The 20292-nt window shown below is 33.3% G+C and overlaps 2 protein-coding genes across 3 annotated transcripts in view; both read right to left on the bottom strand.

Annotated features, from left to right (window-relative positions):
- The window catches only part of LOC143043775 (uncharacterized), a 30971-nt gene extending 26739 nt beyond the window's left edge, over positions 1–4232 (bottom strand). The window contains exons 1-5 of the mRNA XM_076215953.1: positions 4103–4232; positions 3126–3207; positions 2231–2409; positions 1569–1681; positions 816–944 (exon numbers count right to left, since the gene is read on the bottom strand). Of these exons, the coding sequence (XP_076072068.1) occupies positions 816–944; positions 1569–1681; positions 2231–2409; positions 3126–3207; positions 4103–4123 (524 nt within the window). The 5' untranslated portion in view covers positions 4124–4232. The remainder of the gene's footprint in view (positions 1–815; positions 945–1568; positions 1682–2230; positions 2410–3125; positions 3208–4102) is intronic.
- A 3356-nt stretch (positions 4233–7588) lies between these two features.
- Positions 7589–20292, bottom strand: part of LOC143042576 (L-fucose dehydrogenase-like) — a 61255-nt gene continuing 48551 nt past the window's right edge. Inside the window, exons 7-10 of one of the 2 annotated variants that reach the window (XM_076214978.1) lie at positions 13230–13334; positions 11000–11067; positions 8590–8686; positions 7589–7879 (exon numbers count right to left, since the gene is read on the bottom strand). In XM_076214978.1, coding sequence (XP_076071093.1) covers positions 7733–7879; positions 8590–8686; positions 11000–11067; positions 13230–13334 — 417 coding nt within the window. In that variant the 3' untranslated portion in view covers positions 7589–7732. Of the gene's footprint in view, positions 7880–8589; positions 8687–9323; positions 9392–10999; positions 11068–13229; positions 13335–20292 lie in introns of both variants that reach the window. The other variant, XM_076214977.1, reaches the window with a different exon arrangement.

Genomic DNA, 20292 nt, shown 5'->3' with positions numbered 1-20292 from the left:
ATCATTGCAATTAACGCATTTTTATACATTTTTGTTGCTGAACATCTTCTCAAAATAGAATGTTTTACAATAAAACATAAACGGTTTTTTTTTGTAGTTCAAAGATTCAAATTATAGAGAGGAGTAGGTCCGGTAAGGACTCATTTTGGCCTCATATTTCAGTTTCATCTGACGAAAGATTTTGACCACTTTTTAAACACTTAAGTGTCTATTTCACTTGATTCAATTAGTATAAGTGAAAGATTTTAACTGATTTAGTCATTTAAAACGATCCGATTCAAGCTCAAATATGAAAAATCTCTCAAATATGCCAAAAAACATCACTTTTCAGATGATTTTTGTCAAAAATGAAAGTGGCCGCATCCGTGTTCATCCACAACCTTTATATATGTTATGTATTATCATTAAATACAACTTACTTTTCAATATTAAGGATGAACACGAATGCGGCCACTTTCGTTTTACAGGGAAACCGTCTAAAATTTAACTAAAATGATAGAATTTTGAAGATTTCAGTAATTTAGCATGACTTAATGGTGCTACAACCCGATATAAGTGCATTGTATTGTAAAAAAACAGCCCATATTTATGTAGAAGAAGCATTCAAATGTCCAATAAATAACTAAAAGTTTATATTTTAACAATTTTGTAAAACTGTTATATTTTGGGGCCAAAAGGGGGTCTTACCGGACCTACTCCTTTTGAGTAACATTTAAGTTTCGAATCAATGTTGCCCAACACTTTAACTGCTCCTTTTCTCCACTATGCACGTAGTCTACAGTCTTAAATCAAATAATGTACTATTTTTTACTTACTCAATGAATTGTTGCATAAGGCCTTTCAGTTGATCCATAGTTATGCTAGGGTTCTTAAACTTTTCTTGGATTTCTTTGCTACATTTGGATATTGTCATCTGTGATACGAAACTAGACACATTTGATACTCTGCAAATAAAACGAAAATTCTTGAGTTTTTAAAGAGGGGGACATGGGGTGTTCATTTCCTAAATCACGCTTTCATTCATATTTTATCCATCTACTATAAATTACCACTTTTTTATTCTTTTCTCAGATCCCACTCCCTCTATATCTCACAGTTTTTACCTCATATCCATCTCGAATTGTCACCACTTACTCCCAATATCCCACATTCCAACCGCCTGCATCCCCTCTTCAAATGAACACACGTAGATTTTACCTGCCGTCTGCGTAGAAGAGTACGTTTTGGTATTCAAATACCAAATCAACAACAAAAATAAATAGTATATGCATTATCAAAAGAGTTGAATGAATCACAACATTATTAACTTACCCTTTTAAAGAAAATAAGTAATTTGTATGTCCCACCTACGATAGTAGAGGGGCATTATGTTTTCTGGTCTGTGCGTCCGTTCGTCCGTCCGTCTGTCCGTTCGTTCATTCGTCCGTCCGTCCGTCCGTTCGTTCGTCTTTTCTTTTGTTTTCCAACAAAATACTTTTATAAGCACATGTTGGGTTATCATTGAGATATGTTAGAATGACCTGAATGAGTATTAACCAGTAATAAATCTCAATAAGAAGACGACTTACCTCGCATGTGGTCTCAGTAGAGGGAAGAGTGTGTTACATACATTCAGGGTACCAGTAAAGTTTGTACCACACGACACTCTTGCTTGTTCACCGAATGATTCTGTATCGGATTGCTACAATATAAAAAATAAAACGGGTATAATTGCAATGCATCATCCTGAGCCTCCATCAAATATTTGCCACTGAACGTAAAGCACCCCACCTCCAAATCAAATTATTATCTAAATGCCTATATATTTAAGATTTTCTTATTTTACAATAAACAAAATTACATGATTACTTCTTTAAAATTATTAATTCAGGATTTGTTTTAGGTTAATCAAAATTTAACTCCTTGTTACGCAAGACTGTAGGGGTTTGATTTCTTGATGTAATATGGGATTTGGTTTCAGAATGAATAATAATCGGCAAAACGTGCAAAATAAAGGAAGAGAAAAAAAAAGAAAATAGAATGAAAAATGAAAATATTAAAACTATAGAAAAAAAAGAATAACGAATATTCGGTTGCTAAAATATAAAAAACGGAGAAAAAATGGTCAAATCAGGTAAAGAATATAAAAGTAAAGGACCCCCTTCCAGACACTCATATATATATTGTTCTTACAATTAAAGTGCATACCTGTTTTTTAGTGATAAAAAAATGAAATATACAATTTCTTTACCTTGAATGCAATACCAGCATTGTTTACTAAGACATCAATTCCACCATATTGTTCCTTGACAAAGTCTCTCAGCTTGTTAATGGAAGCTTGGTCATCAATGTCTAATTGGTGATATTTAGGTGACATCCCTTGCTTCTGCAGCTCTGCAACAGCAGCCTTACATCTCTCCTCACTTCGTCCTACAATTATTTGAAAATTGTGTACATCAAGTCAATGAATGGTAGCACATATTTTAAAAGAATAACATAATTGTATGTGGAATTTGTATTTTTATAGAAGAATATTTTATATCTGACGAATCTTTTTTAAATGTGATACTTGTAAAATATTTGCATTTGTTTTTATCGCAGTAAAAATAATATGCCATGAATTCAATAAAAAAAAGTCAATGTGGTGCGCGTGTTGCTGGTCATTGTTTTTGAATCAGCCATGTTACATTTGGAACTACTTTGTACATATATTTGTATAAATCTACTAAATACTGAATTGTTAAATATATTTGTCATTTCAAGAACTTGTAAGGCTGAATATGCGGTATGGTATGGGTTTTACTCATTATTGACGGCCGTACCAAAGGCACGACAAGTGCCTGTTGGCCAAACGGTGACCTAATACTATAATTGTTAATTTTGTGTCATTTTGTTACTTTTGGAAAGTTGTTTCATGAGCATCTTCTTATTTTTATAATAGTATTTGAAGCTTTCATTGAACTTCAGTTTATATTATACATATCATATTTTGAGTAAAACTTGTGTTGTTACGTTGCTTGTTCATTGAATTTTACCGACCATTAACTGACCACATTGTGCTTGCTTACCTGTTAGGAGAACATCACCATCAAACTGTTTACATAATGCCTGCACTACAGCATAACCTATCCCTTTGTTTGTCTTACCTGTCAGGAGAACATCACCATCAAACTGTTTACACAATGCCTGAACTACAGCATAACCTATCCCTTTGTTGGCTCCGGTCACCTATTTGGACATAAATAAACTCTGATGTTACACAGTTTAGTAGTATATATATATACAAAGGGTAATTCTCGGGGACGGTCCCATAGGTACGTGGTTGAAGACATTTTAGCTAACTTATTATCATTGATGAGTTTTATACTAGCCTGCCAATTTGAGATATTGACATCGCTTGTCATTTTTAATCGGCCATTTATATCATTAAAAAAACTACTTGACCTCTACAATTAGTTGTTCAATTGGAACTTTACTTGTCCGAAAAGGTACTATTCTATAAATTGAAATGGTTGTTATTAAATGGCTAAGGCCCGAATAACTTCTATAAGAAGTGTATGTAGCATATTTCTGCTTTTGAAAATTATCTGACAATTTCGGCTAAGATGGTATAATGTAAAACTTTCAATTTGATGTTATCTTTCTCTTACTTTAGTAAAACGTTACAATCAACCCCGAAAGGCACATAAACAACAACTCTTTGACCCCCCCCCCCCTTTCCATAACCCAAGCTCCTACTTCACAAAACACTGACTAAAACACTTTATTAAAACAAAAAACATAAATGAAAGAGGACATTAACTTACTCATAGACTGTAAAACTGTAGTAAAAAAAAATCGCTCGTTATTTTCAGAAGTGTGCCCCCTTTTTTTCTGTTTATCCTTACATTTCTGCTACAAAATTGGTAAAAAAATCGTTTACATTTTAAAATCTAAACAAAATAAGTTAGCTCAAATCTTAAAATATACATTATGCGTGTTTTATATGGAATGCAAATAAAATATGACCTCTCAAATGAATTAACACCACTAAAATAAATAGAAGATGACCAGAAGAAATACCCCTTTTTTACATATGAATTAAATAATTTAAAAAATAACGATATAAATGGCAAAGACTTACAATGGCTACTCTTTTTGTCATGATTTTTTAACGAGCAAGGAACTATACTGTTATCTGTTTGAAGATGTCAAATTTACTATATAACGTTTTATATAAGGTCATGTTCTAGAATTTAAACCCGAAACTAATATTCCGGTTAATAAACTATGCATTTAACAACAAGCTAATTCAAAAATAAATTCTAAAGAATATTGATTGGTCTTTCTTATACGACCCTTTTCAATAACTTCAGGTAAGAGAATAAGGTAAAATAGAGGGATCGTATCAAAGGGTAAAATAATAACGCCGGCATTAGGCTATTTAAAATAAGAAAAAAAAAATGATTCCGCCAATTTTCATCTATTCGTTTTCTGTCTATACGATACATGTACGTCGTGATAATTTAGCAAAGAGGCTATTGTAACGAAACTGGTCATGCGCCATGATGCGTCAATCCGTTCATACTAAGGGACGACATCAAAAGTTCAATGTAGGGCAAAAACTTAATTCATATAGTTTTTTACTGACCCCCCTCTTAACTTAATTTGGGTAAAATTGATTGACCAATAGGCATATATATATATATATAAAATTGATGTCAATTAAACAAAACTTGCAGCAATTTTTGCCCCCCCCCCCTTCCCACCAAAACACACACACACACACCAAACTATTTGAATTAAGTTTTTTTTATCCTTCATTGATTTTTTTATGTCGTCCCTAATTAACAAAGTATAACTCAGTATCTCAACTGATCTACACGACACTAGGTATATACTTAATAGTTATCCCATAAGGACGCGGTGTGTCAGTGTAAGATCATCCCGATGGCCCGAGTGCAAAATTAAATTGAACAATCAGTCTGACAACTCATTTATTTAACGAAAAGGGTTTAAACCCCACTGAGTAAAGGTCTGCCAACTCGCCCCAGTTATAAAAATATCTTGCTTCCTTTAAGTATGTTAAATTTCTGATAGTTCGTATCCAGTCGTCCTGGTGAAGTGGTATGTGGCGTGGTTTGATATGCTAAAGGTCTTGAGTTCGAATCCCAGCATATACACTGGATTTTTTCTACGTGAATTTTGATAGATAGTCTTCACCGTATATTTAATTATAAGTTTTATACTGGATTTGACATTCCCGCCAAAATGTTACAGAACAAAGGAAAGCATGCATAACAAAGAAACTTAAACTGGGGTGATCTGGTTGGGGTGATCCGGCTCAGATCACCCCTGTTATAACAAAGGAGCTGGGATGTAAATATTCAGTTTACAGACTGAACTAGAGGCCCATTGACTTTCAAGGCCAATGTTGAATCATACTGAGTATAATTTGACCCGTGTCAGGCAAGGTTATGATGGTGTTTTTTACATACATTTATAATTGCACTCTAATGTTCTATTATTCTATATATTGTATTGTATTATTTTGTATTTCATTGTATTGCATTGTATAGTATACAATTATTGTTTGATTGTATTGCTTGACCCTCATGGGTGTAATTTTGCAATAAAGATTATATAATAAGTTTATTGCCTATAAATAAAGCCATACGAATTATGATATTCCAGGCATTGGCTTCGTCACATGGGACCAACTGTACTTACACACAGTAGATTAGGTATATTGGTACGCAAAAGTGTAAGTTTTTGGATTAGAACTTTTAAAACACAACAATTAACATCGATGCTAGAAATTTGTAGAACTGGACCGCCTTATTTCCTAGAAAAAGTGCCTTACGAGAACAAACATGCGGTAACAACGTTGCTTGTACATGCTTATATATGTGATCGAATAATGCATTTATCAATATGACCAGATTTAACCGCATATTCGTGAAGTTCGTATTATTTTCAGGATTATACACGGATGTTCGCGCAAATGTAACTTCATCTATTTGTGTGTTTCCATAATGTTAATGTATGGTTTTCTTGTGATCTTTACACCTATTTGTGTGTTTCCATAATGTTGACGTATGGTTTTCTCATGATCTTTACACCTATTTTTGTGTTTTCCATAATGTTGATGTATGGTTTTCTTGTGATCTTTACACCTATTTGTGTGTTTCCATAATGTTGACGTATGGTTTTCTCATGATCTTTACACCTATTTTTGTGTTTCCATAATGTTGATGTATGGTTTTCTTGTGATCTTTACACCTATTTGTGTGTTTCCATAATGTTGACGTATGGTTTTCTCATGATCTTTACACCTATTTTTGTGTTTCCATAATGTTGATGTATGGTTTTCTTGTGATCTTTACACCTATTTGTGTGTTTCCATAATGTTGACGTATGGTTTTCTCATGATCTTTACACCTATTTTTGTGTTTCCATAATGTTGATGTATGGTTTTCTCATGATCTTTACACCTATTTTTGTGTTTCCATAATGTTGATGTATGGTTTTCTTGTGATCTTTACACCTATGTGTGTGTTTCCATAATGTTGACGTATGGTTTTCTCATGATCTTTACACCTATTTGTGTGTTTCCATAATGTTGACGTATGGTTTTCTCATGATCTTTACACCTATTTTTGTGTTTCCATAATGTTGATGTATGGTTTTCTTGTGATCTTAACACCTATTTTTGTGTTTCCATAATGTTGACGTATGGTTTTCTCATGATCTTTACACCTATTTGTGTGTTTCCATAATGTTAACGTATGGTTTTCTCATGATCTTTACACCTATTTTTGTGTTTCCATAATGTTGATGTATGGTTTTCTTGTGATCTTTAACAAAATGAAAAATTGTTATTTTCAATCATAACTGTATTTTTCCGTAAACGTGAAACATAGAAAAATCAATTTATACCAGGAGTTAAGACATAACTTTTTTAAGAAGTTGAACTTCTATGAAGCTATAAACATTCAATAACTAAGAAAAAGAAGACGAAAACAAACACTGGTGTAAGAATGTCATTGAAACATCGTGAAACATAGACCTTCGTTCAATAAAAAAAAAGACCATGTGTTGCAATGACACAAGATATTTTCAAAATCAGCTTTTATTTAAAGTAATTTCTCCCCTCTATTGTCATTTTCGTTCTTGGACATATTCTGAAAAATATACAAACTTAATCACTTTAATTCGGCATAGCTGACTCAATGGCTGTCATCATCATACCACGTTATAATGTTGTTATAAGTTATGATCAAAACATTTTTTTCTAAAACATTGTTCTGACGTACAAAATGTTAATCCTGGTATCTATGATGAGTAACTGCATTCATTGTAAAATTTTCAGAAACGTGTACAGAAACGTTGTGATTGGATGACATCTCTGAACACAATGATGTACAACAAATGAAGATAGGCGAAGATACCAAAGGGACATTTAAACTCATAAGCCATGGCGTTGTCAGTTTATATTCAATTTATGATTTTGACTGTCCCTCTGGTATCTTTTACCACTTTTTTTTCGAAAATAAAGGGACAATTCACAATTTGCACAAAATCATTTAAATTCTGAAACGGTGATTACTCACAAAATATAAGAACAAAATTTTAAGTTGTTTTGGAGGTCTATATTTCTGATAATACTTTACAAAATGTCGACGGAAAGCAAGTGCTGTCACTCTCTGTCTCAGTTTAAAATTAGAAAAATACTAAGTCATGTTGTACAATGACTATAAGAGTATAATTGCAGTCAAACACATGGTTCACTTTTGTTTCCAAAGCCAACCTCAGCACCACCAGACACATTTAAGTTTGTTCCGGTTACAAAAGGAGCATCAGCTGCTAGGTATAAACATGCCATGGCAACATCTCTTCCTTCTCCAATATTACCAAGTATCTGTTTTAAGGAAAACAAATTAACATCAGCTTTTAGATATTATAATTGCGATCATTTAGTGATTTTTATTTTGCTTAAAGTTTAAGAGAAAATTGTGTGTTTTTAAAAACATTTTAGTCGGTGCTTGAGCATGCCACTCAAAGAAGGTTAAAATATATTTTATGTTTATCATTATGGCATAATTGCTCTCTTTATAACAAGTGAAGTAGCGATGTTTTCTTTGGACTATAAAATGTATAATTATTGTTTTTCATTAACTGCACTAGCCTTCACCGTGTATATTGAATCTCATTTGTTATAGTTGGGGCTTACCCTGGCAAGGACCTCTAAGCAATCCGAAGATAGAATAAGGACTTTTAAGTTCAGAGAAGTTTAGGGGTACTTTCTGTATCCAAGCTGATCTATAATTTATAAACAACCTTCATGTGTTGTATTATAAAATTAGATTGCACATTAGCTCTTTGATTAGTTCTTATCTGACAGAGATATGTCAGTAATTATGAGTTCAATCCCTCACCGGCACAATGATAATTTCTAAAGAAGTTAATCATTTAACATTTTTGTATATTCCAAATGCATATGATATACTAGTAGACAAAATAATAAAAAATATAAAACTGCAATAAAAAAAAATCTCGACGTCTACAAAAATTATTAAAGTGAAAAAAAAACAACCCATGAGGATTTTTAATATTTATTTATTAACCAACCTGCGTGTTGTCGCAATCCTTTAGCGCCTTTTTGGGGTCAGGTTCTAACGAACACATGTAATCGAGCAGTGGAGTACGTATATTTCCAGGAGACACTCTGAAACAATGAATTATTAATTGCTATGAATATGATGAAACAGGATAAATAACCTTCGAGTCATACTTGATATGAATGGTGTTGGTAATGCACTGTTTTGTTGTTGGTATCCGCTCTAGGTAAAGTGTTAGTTGGAAAGAGTCACATTGTGTATATTGGGTATTTATAATACTCAAAGCAGGGTGAAATTTGTACTGCTTTCAAAGAATCTTTGAAGATGAAAACAAGTGTAAAATATATTCAAAAAATGACCCCGATTGATTATATCATAGTAAAACTTTAAGCATTAATGCGCTTTGTTAAACGTAAAACATCCCAGGTTAGTTAAGAATAGTTATTCACACGTGAATTCAAATTAAAGGCCACGGCTGTCTACATGTTGTTGGCTTCTCACAAAGAAAAAACATGTTTATATTTTTCGTGTTCCCATGTCAAAATGAACCATTTTCCTCAAAATCATAGGTTTTTTTTAGACAACAGCAAAAAACAGTTAAAGTCAATATTTTATTCGCAATAACTTCAAAAGAGGTCGCAAAATTTATGTGTGCATTTCTTATGCGTATTTTTACAATTTACACTTTTTAACAAGCTCCTATTGTTGTCCTATGAACCAGGTGAGCTAATAAAAAGTACTCACGAATTAACACGAACACGATGTTCAGCTTCGTCAACGGCTAGTGCTTTTGTCATTGAAACAATGCCACCCTAAAAAAGATAGTGTAGGAAATTCTGTAATTTCCAATCTCATTTTATCAGTTATCTATGGTGATTGTAATATAGAATTAAAAGATTTGGTTTGATTACCAACGAGACAGCTCTCCACCAGAGGCCGAATACCGTATAGAAGGAAGGTTCAAAATTAATCGTGTTATTATCATTATCATTTTTTGTAATAAAGTTGCAGTGGCGGATCCAAGGGGGGGGGGGGGGTCCGGGGGTTGGAACCCCCCTTTTTTTGGACGATCAATGCATTTGAATGGGAGCATATAGTTGGAACCCCCCCCCCCCTTTTACTCTGGGTTGGGACCCCCCCCCCTTTTTTTTTAAATGGCTGGATCCGCCACTGAGTTGATAATGGATACATGTATTATATTATTTCGTTACATCTCATTTCAAATAATTGTCAAACAAAATTCACTTAAATGTTATAAATAATACGGTTTTGCATCTTTCAAATAACTAAGAGATTTGGTATATTTATTCTCGCTTATTCCAAGTGACTGAACCACCTTTCTTTCATGATACTGGTAAAATCCCAAATGATTGGAAGCAGGCTAATGTTGTACCTATATTTAAAAAAGGTGACAAGCATAACGCTATTAATTATAGACCAGTTTCATTAACTGCAATATGTTGCAAAATTTTAGAACATATTTTAACAAGCAACATAAGGAAACACCTTGCAATTAATAACATATTAAATGATAGTCAGCATGGGTTTAGAAGCAAAAGGTCTTGTGAGACCCAACTTATCATCAGCATACAAGACCTTGCTAAATCATTGGGATATGGTAACCAAATAGATGTCATACTTTTAGATTTTTCCAAAGCTTTCGATAAAGTCCCCCATAAAAGATTAGCCCAGAAATTAGAATTTTATGGTATAAGAAATCAAAATTTAAATTGGATAAATGACTTTTTAGCTGACAGGCAACAGCAAGTACTACTAAACGGTGTAAAATCTTCAAAATTAGCAGTTGATTCTGGTGTCCCTCAGGGAACAGTTTTAGGCCCAACATTATTTTTACTCTTTATAAATGACCTACCCGAACATGTAACTTGCAATGCAAGACTTTTTGCAGATGACTGTTTATTGTATAGAAATGTAAATAATAGTTCTGATGCACAATTACTTCAAAAAGATTTGTCTAGTTTAGTTAAATGGGAAGAGGATTGGCAAATGAATTTTAATCCTGAGAAGTGTTATGTAATTCATATTTCTAAAAAAAGTAAACCTTCCACTTTTGATTATATATTACATAATCATATTTTAGAAGCAGTAAAAGACAGTAAATATTTAGGTGTAACTATAAGCCATGATCTTGATTGGGGAACACATATAAACAATATTACTTGTAAGGCTTTTTATATTTTTCGTGTTCCCATGTCAAAATGAACCATTTTCCTCAAAATCATAGGTTTTTTTTAGACAACAGCAAAAAACAGTTAAAGTCAATATTTTATTCGCAATAACTTCAAAAGAGGTCGCAAAATTTATGTGTGCATTTCTTATGCGTATTTTTACAATTTACACTTTTTAACAAGCTCCTATTGTTGTCCTATGAACCAGGTGAGCTAATAAAAAGTACTCACGAATTAACACGAACACGATGTTCAGCTTCGTCAACGGCTAGTGCTTTTGTCATTGAAACAATGCCACCCTAAAAAAGATAGTGTAGGAAATTCTGTAATTTCCAATCTCATTTTATCAGTTATCTATGGTGATTGTAATATAGAATTAAAAGATTTGGTTTGATTACCAACGAGACAGCTCTCCACCAGAGGCCGAATACCGTATAGAAGGAAGGTTCAAAATTAATCGTGTTATTATCATTATCATTTTTTGTAATAAAGTTGCAGTGGCGGATCCAAGGGGGGGGGGGGGGTCCGGGGGTTGGAACCCCCCTTTTTTTGGACGATCAATGCATTTGAATGGGAGCATATAGTTGGAACCCCCCCCCCCCTTTTACTCTGGGTTGGGACCCCCCCCTTTTTTTTTAAATGGCTGGATCCGCCACTGAGTTGATAATGGATACATGTATTATATTATTTCGTTACATCTCATTTCAAATAATTGTCAAACAAAATTCACTTAAATGTTATAAATAATACGGTTTTGCATCTTTCAAATAACTAAGAGATTTGGTATATTTATTCTCGCTTATTCCAAGTGACTGAACCACCTTTCTTTCATGATACTGGTAAAATCCCAAATGATTGGAAGCAGGCTAATGTTGTACCTATATTTAAAAAAGGTGACAAGCATAACGCTATTAATTATAGACCAGTTTCATTAACTGCAATATGTTGCAAAATTTTAGAACATATTTTAACAAGCAACATAAGGAAACACCTTGCAATTAATAACATATTAAATGATAGTCAGCATGGGTTTAGAAGCAAAAGGTCTTGTGAGACCCAACTTATCATCAGCATACAAGACCTTGCTAAATCATTGGGATATGGTAACCAAATAGATGTCATACTTTTAGATTTTTCCAAAGCTTTCGATAAAGTCCCCCATAAAAGATTAGCCCAGAAATTAGAATTTTATGGTATAAGAAATCAAAATTTAAATTGGATAAATGACTTTTTAGCTGACAGGCAACAGCAAGTACTACTAAACGGTGTAAAATCTTCAAAATTAGCAGTTGATTCTGGTGTCCCTCAGGGAACAGTTTTAGGCCCAACATTATTTTTACTCTTTATAAATGACCTACCCGAACATGTAACTTGCAATGCAAGACTTTTTGCAGATGACTGTTTATTGTATAGAAATGTAAATAATAGTCCTGATGCACAATTACTTCAAAAAGATTTGTCTAGTTTAGTTAAATGGGAAGAGGATTGGCAAATGAATTTTAATCCTGAGAAGTGTTATGTAATTCATATTTCTAAAAAAAGTAAACCTTCCACTTTTGATTATATATTACATAATCATATTTTAGAAGCAGTAAAAGACAGTAAATATTTAGGTGTAACTATAAGCCATGATCTTGATTGGGGAACACATATAAACAATATTACTTGTAAGGCAAATAAAACCTTAGGTTTTCTTCGTAGGAACTTAAAAAACTGCACACGTAAGGTTAAAAACCTTACGTACACATCACTTGTCCGTCCGGTCGTCGAATACTCTTCCCCTGTCTGGGATCCGTACAAAAAACAACACATCACTCAGGTTGAGCAGGTACAGCGTAAGGCAGCCAGGTTTGTCTTCAATGATTATAAAGACAGATCACCTGGAGCAGTTTCAAATTTAATAAAATCATTGGAATGGGAAAATTTAGAATTAAGAAGGAAAAAGGCTAGATTAACTATGCTGTATAAAATAAATTGGGGGTTAGTTGAAGTTCCTAAGGACAACTTAACAATATCTGATAGACGCACTAGGGGGAAACATAAATTTAGGCAAATATCAACAAATAAAGATTTCTATAAATTTTCATTTTATCCTCGCACTATTTCGGACTGGAACTCGCTACCTGAAGCAATAGGTATGTCAGACACCCTGGAATCCTTCAAAAGTGGCATATCCACTCTAACATTTGAAGGATCCACAGCAACTTATTAAACTTTAAAGCCACTGTACATAATGTATATATGTTATTGATAACGATTTTTCTTGACATATTATTTTTAAATTAAGTCCATATGTACATAGCACACAAGTTCCGGGAAGTTTTACACTCCTACCTAGGAGTCTACTCCCGTATTCGGAAGAAGAAGAAGAACCACCTTTCACATGATGACACCACAAAATGGAAGAGAATAAGCACATAAATCAAAACCAGTGATTAAAGAGTGTGAGTATGTAACAAACCTTTGACGCACTGTATTCAACCCCGTGATAGTCTCCTAGTTCCGCTACTAAACTGGCCATGTTAATGATGCATCCCTGTACCTTTCTAAGAGCTGGTAATGCGAACTGAAAACAAATAATCACATGATTGACGGTAAAAATTAATTTTTGAGAACGTAAAATAGTGGGCCTAACAAAATAGAAAAAAATGCGGGAAAAATAAAGAACAGGAAAAATGACTTCGAGTTAAAGAATAAAAAAGTGCTCTAGAATGATTCCAAGTTCCTGCTTTACAAGTGCAACGTCGTGTTATTCCTGATAAAATAAATCGCTGCTCGTGATAAGTTATCACTGGTGAAGAAGTATATTGATACATTACTGTTATCAACCTTAATATAGAATGAAATTCAAAACAGTGTGGCTGTGGCCATTGATTGACACATTAAATTCATCCATTGACTGGGACAATTTACGTGAATGATTGTCTGTAACGACCACTGTTCACGATGTACCTACGATAGACATTTAAACTGTGGGGTCACCAAAGGTTTCTTAACGCCTTTAATTATAAAATAATTCGAAAAATTAATCAGGAATAACCTTTATGTTTTGATTTATATAATTGATGTAAATCTAAACATCGTGTTATTTCTGATTAATTTTTCGAATTACTTTATTAAGGTGTTGAGAACCTTTGGCGACCCCATAGTTTAAGTGTCTTTAAAAAGTACATAGTGAGCAGTGGTCGTTACAGACAAACGTTCACATAATCTGCCCCAGTCAATGGGATAATTTAAGGTTGTCAATCAATGGCCACAGCTACACTGTTTTGAATATGATTCTAAGTTATCACTGGTGAAGAAGTATATTGATACATTACTGTTATCAACCTTAATATAATACATCACAAAACCACAATGTTTTATATGTATTGTATCTATTAAACACCTATACATGTACACAAATCATAGTTAACTATTATAGAAAGATGAAAATACATTAAACATTAATAAAGCAATTACTTCAAGAATGACCCCCTCCCCCATAAATGCATAATTAAACAACAGGAAAATAAGCAGACACCCAAGAAATTTCGTTTCAATTCTTATACGTTATTTTATGTATTTATTGTACTTTTATTCGTATATTTAGTGTACATAGAACATAATGGAAACCAACATTCTATAATGCACGGTTAATGGAAACAGTTGGCATTGCCAGCGACCCATTTTCCAAATTTGTTTTCACATCAGGGCTATTATCAAAAAGTCTTTCAATCTTTTCTTTTAAAAAACATAGTATCAAAGCTCAATGCCTGTGTTTTAACAAATTATAATATTATTCAATGTCTTATTTTAAAATAGATCAATAAAATAATAAATAAAAACTAATATGTAACACATCAACAAACGACAATCACTGAATTACAGGCCCCTGACTTAGGACAGGCACATACATTTTACATACAGAATGTGGCGGGTTACCCTGGGACAGTGGTGTAACAATATCTTTAAAATTTTAAAATCAGATTTGCAAGCTATTTCATTTTTTTTTCTATTTTTTAACTAGATATCTAGGGGTTATAGGTCTAGTGCATCCTTTCCTCGTGGTTTATAAAGTTGTGTAATAATTTTCCGCACAAACAAACAAAAATAAATCGGAAGGTACGTAGTGAAATACAATCTTATTCAGTAGAAATTTAAAAATAAATGTTGTGCTTTTTTTTTAATCATCTTGAAACAAACATAACAAAGTAGCTATTTAGCTAGATCTAGTCCAAAAAATACGACTATATAAGTAACATAAGTATCATTTATAATATTCCAAAATATACGAAAAGGGTAGCATATCGGCTTAAATTATTAAATGATTAAAAGATAATGCGAAACCATATATCTTAGGATAAGGGTACTGAATGTCTCAGCTGCTCGTCCAAATCTCAAAAGGGTCAAAATGTCCTCAAGGATCATCCGAAGAATCAACATATCAGATCCAGATGGCGACAGCACGGCATATATCACTCGGGTCCTCCTTTTAATTTCTTACACCGATATTTTGATATATATCCATGAATGATCGAAAATTGGATAAAATGAGGTTTTATATTGTAATAGTCTATAAAGTAATCTCGGTGGACAATGAACCACTTTGCTGTGATTATAACTGCAAAATTGATAACGATTATTTACCTTGAATATACTTATTACAATTTTCTTTTTTTCAAATGAAATTCTGAAATTTTAGATTTTTTTTTTATTAAAATTAAAATATTAAATATCATATTTATTATTTAATATGATATTAAATTGAATATTTATTGAATATATGAAGTAAAATTTGCATTTAGGCAACCTATTTCATACTTTCAAAGTAATTCAATTTCCATTTACACTGATTATTTTATGCCCCTAAGTCGGATCTCAAATATGAAGAATTTCTTTGAAATGGCGACTCACATTGAATTTCTATATGTATGAAACTGACTATTTGTAACTGTCTGTTTGCGACACCAGGTACTGTCTGCTGAATGTTTCATTGTACATATTTGAATAAAATTTTATCAAGAGAAAATGGCTTTTCCTCACTGGAAAAGTCAATCAAGAAACATCATAGTCCATAACATAATAATAGTCAGTGCATTGTAATAAAGCTTCTTTTGAAATGTTAAAGGTCACATTTCAATTGATTTGGATCTAGACCATCGGCAAAAATTTACTAAAATTTGCCAATTATCTTTTCGAAAAGAAAAAAAAATAAGTACAGTTTATGCTTTCATGCATGTTTGAATTAAATGCTTTGTCATAAAAACGTATAAAATAAATATTTGATGTATCATCTCCCATTTTCATTACATCAAGTTATCAGTAAACTATAAGATGTATAGTATGTTTTCAACAGAGTCTTGGCATTCCTATGTCAAAAAATGTGCTCCTTCCCACTGACATTTACTTTGATTTAAAGTTTACCAATTTTTTATAATCTATGATCTTGTCAAAACCTCCTAAACTTATATACAGTTACAAGTCATAGAGGATTATTATATAATTTATTTCCCGTGCCTGAGGGAAACATGTCAAAGGTTTCTTCACCCAAGAAAAATCATATTTCACGAGGGCATCGCAATCCCGACGTTCAGAGGGGAATATGATGTTTTGTTCGACGTCACGTGTGATAGTTTCAACCAATCAAATGTTGATTTCGCTATCAAAATCAACATGCAGTGGAATAATATCAAATGTGTACAAAAGCATTTAAGAGGCGGTCATGCATATAAATCTGTCAATTGTTTTTGCTTTTATCAGTACTTGTCTCAAATTGAAGAATGAGAATTAAACTTCTATCCAGCAGATTAATTCAATTATATTGATTTATCGCCCACTGCATGTACTCCAGTTGAAAATACTTTCATTTCAAGATTAAATTTCACTAATATAGATTTTTTTATAAACAGAATCTTAATTTGTACCAGTAGCCTATCAATAGCAGGGGGAAATTATCCAGCCAATTAAAAAAAATGGTTGTCCAACCCAGCCGATTAAGGGAGGTGGCACAACCATAATTTTATGTTCTTATTCACAAGCATTTATCGTAAAAAAGGGGGGTCCAACAGCTTGACCCCCCTTTCTAGATTCGCTACTGAAAGGTATGGTCGCCTTTATGGGGGAGGATATAAATTTAAAAGCAATATGGGACTAGTATGTACTAGTATGTACTCTATAAAATACCCTATCCAAACATTCTGTGACACCAACCCCTTTTAACTTTGAATTGAAATGATCGTTCCCTAAATACATAGCCAAATCCAGTCGGAATGTGAACGTATGATAGTACTGCAACTGACATCGAAAGAGACGCTTAGTTAACGAGTTTAATGGTCCGGAATAACACATGGCTGCAAATTGTTCAAGTTTAAATGATAGAATAATATCTATATTTTAATTTCCGTCTGGTCGTAAAAAGTTTCTATGGTCACATTTTTGTATTTTATCCCTTTAATTGGGGTACCCCTCAATTTACGGTTTTGGGTAGTTACCTTAAAATCCAAAAATATATTTTGTGGTTAAATTTCCCTCTATTTTCGTAAATATTTTCGATGCACATATCATAAGGATCATCGGAATGATGAAGACATAAATATAATACCATCCCCAAGTAAAATTTTCAAACTTAAAGTTGGCTGCTTTTAAACGACAAATTTGACTACTTATATGAAGAGCTGCCTTTACAAAATGGCGTTGATTTGGGACCTTCTGATTTTTTCCATTTATGACATATCAAAAGAAGAAGTGGCCTTGACCTTTTCACATCCATAAACTTTCATATTGTGTTTAGTGTTTCACCATCTGGATCGTAAATACCGTCTTGATTCGGTCAAACTCGTCAGGTATAGTCTTACCTCTGCATAGGCCATGAGCACAAAAAACATGTGAGTACAAAGTTTCGATCAATATTCGTGACCCATATTCCCATATGCATATTCATGATATATCTGCACGGCCAATCCCAAATAGCATTCTATTGAATAAATATCAGAAAATTTCTCCTCTTTGTCCTTGTGGTTGAAATATTGATATTTTTAGGTCTGACCTTTGACCTCAATTTCACAAAAATGTGACCTCTCAGGATTTTTACGACCAACTTGACTTTTCGTATTGTACACGTTTTCCTCTCAACTTCCATCGATAAGATCATATAATGTAGGTGTGTGTTCTTCCGGACCATTAAAGTTTTAAAAAATGAACTCTGCTTGCAGTACTAAAATCTGATGGAATCATTAGTATACTACACGTTACAGATCCCATTGAACAGGACTCCGTATAGGAGGACTGCACAGCAAGGGCAACTTGTTCCCCGCTCACTTCCCCCTAACCAAATATGTTCCCTTGAGTTTAGTCCGAGATTACTCTGATGTCAAACGGCTTTTTTGCCAGACAAGCTGGGGCCGTGGCAAAACAGCCGTTGGACGTCAGAGTAATCTCGGACTACCTTGAGTTCTGATTTTTTTCTAGTTGCTGGCGAAATTTGTTCACTTAGGGGACGACCATTTGATATTCTGGGGGGGGGGGAGAGGGGGCAGGAGGATTTTGAAAATAAATAACTCAGTCTTGATAATCACAAATTTAAAAATAAATATTTTGTTCTGGTGTAGTTTGAAAATAAATTACCTGACTTGCAATGTATTGAAAATAAATAACTCAGCAGATCTAATCTAAAGTATGAGATGACACCAGATTCTTCATAAATTCATCTTTTTTCCCCAACATTTCCCAAATTTTTTAATAACAAAAGTATAAAAATTATTTAAATATACTTGAAATGTCTGAAAATTGGTTTCATTTAACTTGAGGTATATTGTCTGATCAGGAAACCTTACCTCACTTTTATTTTAACAGGGCCGTAACTACATGTAGGAAATTTCAAAACCAAACGCTTGTCTCCATATCAAATTGTGTTCACGGCCTTGCAAGAAGAAAGTTCTGTTTTCCCTCAGACTTATAGGCCTGATTTTTTGGGGGGATCAATGTTTCTGATTTATTTGTCTTTTGTTCATTTCAATTGCCTTCTGTATTCTGTTAGTGTTGCATTCCTTTTGTAATCCAGTAATTTTGTTATGAACTTGATCATGAGTTTAAGAAAAAAACAGCAGCCACAGACTTAACTCTGTGAATTCCGGTGAATTCCATTTCTGCTTTATAATGCACATTGGTCTTTTGATGTTGTCCCTAGAAACTTCAGTCTTACACTGAATTATACATTTTGCTTTGAGACCAAAACAAATATTGTCAAAAAATTATTAAAACAAAACTTAATTTTCAGATTATGAGAGGTTCTTCTGAACACCCAGAAAGCATGATTTTGCATCATTTGTTCTATAGCTTCTTTGGCCTTCAGTGGCTCCAAAACCCTTCAAAAAGAATTTTGCCTGGCTCCGCGCGATTTGTTTTCATTTGTAAATGATTATGCTAAAAACTATATTGCGACTCAGATTTTCCTAATTCAATTGCGGTCTTCGGGTCATATGGAGACTCCTAAAAATGCAATCATTTTTCTCTTACTGATAGTTGACAGCCATAATTTTTAAAAGTAGAGTGGTACCAAGGTTATTGGAAAATTAAACTAACACAAATAACCGCATAATCAAAAATGATTACTTCCCTTGAATACACGTATTTACAATTTTTAAAGCAAATGCTGTTAACTTTAATTTAAAAAAATTAGAAAGATAAAATATTTGATTTTGATTAAATTATAAATAATGAATTTCTTTTTTGACAATAAAGATATATATTATATATAAATTTGCATTTTAAAAACCCATTAGATACTTTGCATAGGGGATATTTCTATTATTTAGACTTCATTTTCTCCCCTATTCAATACAACCAAATTTCAGAAATTTCTAGCAAAATCCTTCCTACATTGAGGAAGTTAACCTTAAAATGAAAACATTTAAAGAAGAGCCGCATGTCAACATTCGTAAGCAACCAGCTCCCGTAGTATAATGGATATGCCCGTGATGGCGAAGTGCATGATAACACTGTTTAAGGCTAAGGTATAACCATGCATAGGGTATGCTTTTCGAGAAAGATTCACATCAAATCAGCCCTTCGATATACACAAATCAGAGGTTATGTCTATAATACTGATTCATATTAAAGTGTTATTTGGCCTGTCTCGCTGAGCTCTATGGTTACCCGAGGGGTTGATACAAGCTATGCTTAGTGTAAGAGTGCCCTTACCTTCCTACAAGGTGTCAGTCCCAGCTAACCTCGTCTAGCCCCAGATATCAGGCGCATTGCCTTGCTCGTTCCGTGGTCAGAGAGCGATGTCATCGAGGAAGAGGCTGGAAGTACCCAACTGTTACGTCATGTCATGTGTCCCTTCGGATCCCTCGGTGATGTACCAGTACCCGTGTGACAGGTTGGGGAAACCCCCTAGAACTACGGGGCAATTACACTACACCCCCCTCCATCTTAAAAAGGAGGAACTACAGTTCCGACAAAAACGACTGTATATCTTACTAAAACTCCCAAGGGGAAGACTGGCAACGTCTTTTACTAATTAAACCATGACACAGGGTATC

Source organism: Mytilus galloprovincialis, chromosome 8, assembly GCF_965363235.1.
Source record: "Mytilus galloprovincialis chromosome 8, xbMytGall1.hap1.1, whole genome shotgun sequence".
Classification (NCBI taxonomy): Eukaryota; Metazoa; Mollusca; class Bivalvia; order Mytilida; family Mytilidae; genus Mytilus; species Mytilus galloprovincialis.
Note: the sequence above shows the minus strand (reverse complement) of the source record. Positions and strands in the feature narration are given on the sequence as shown.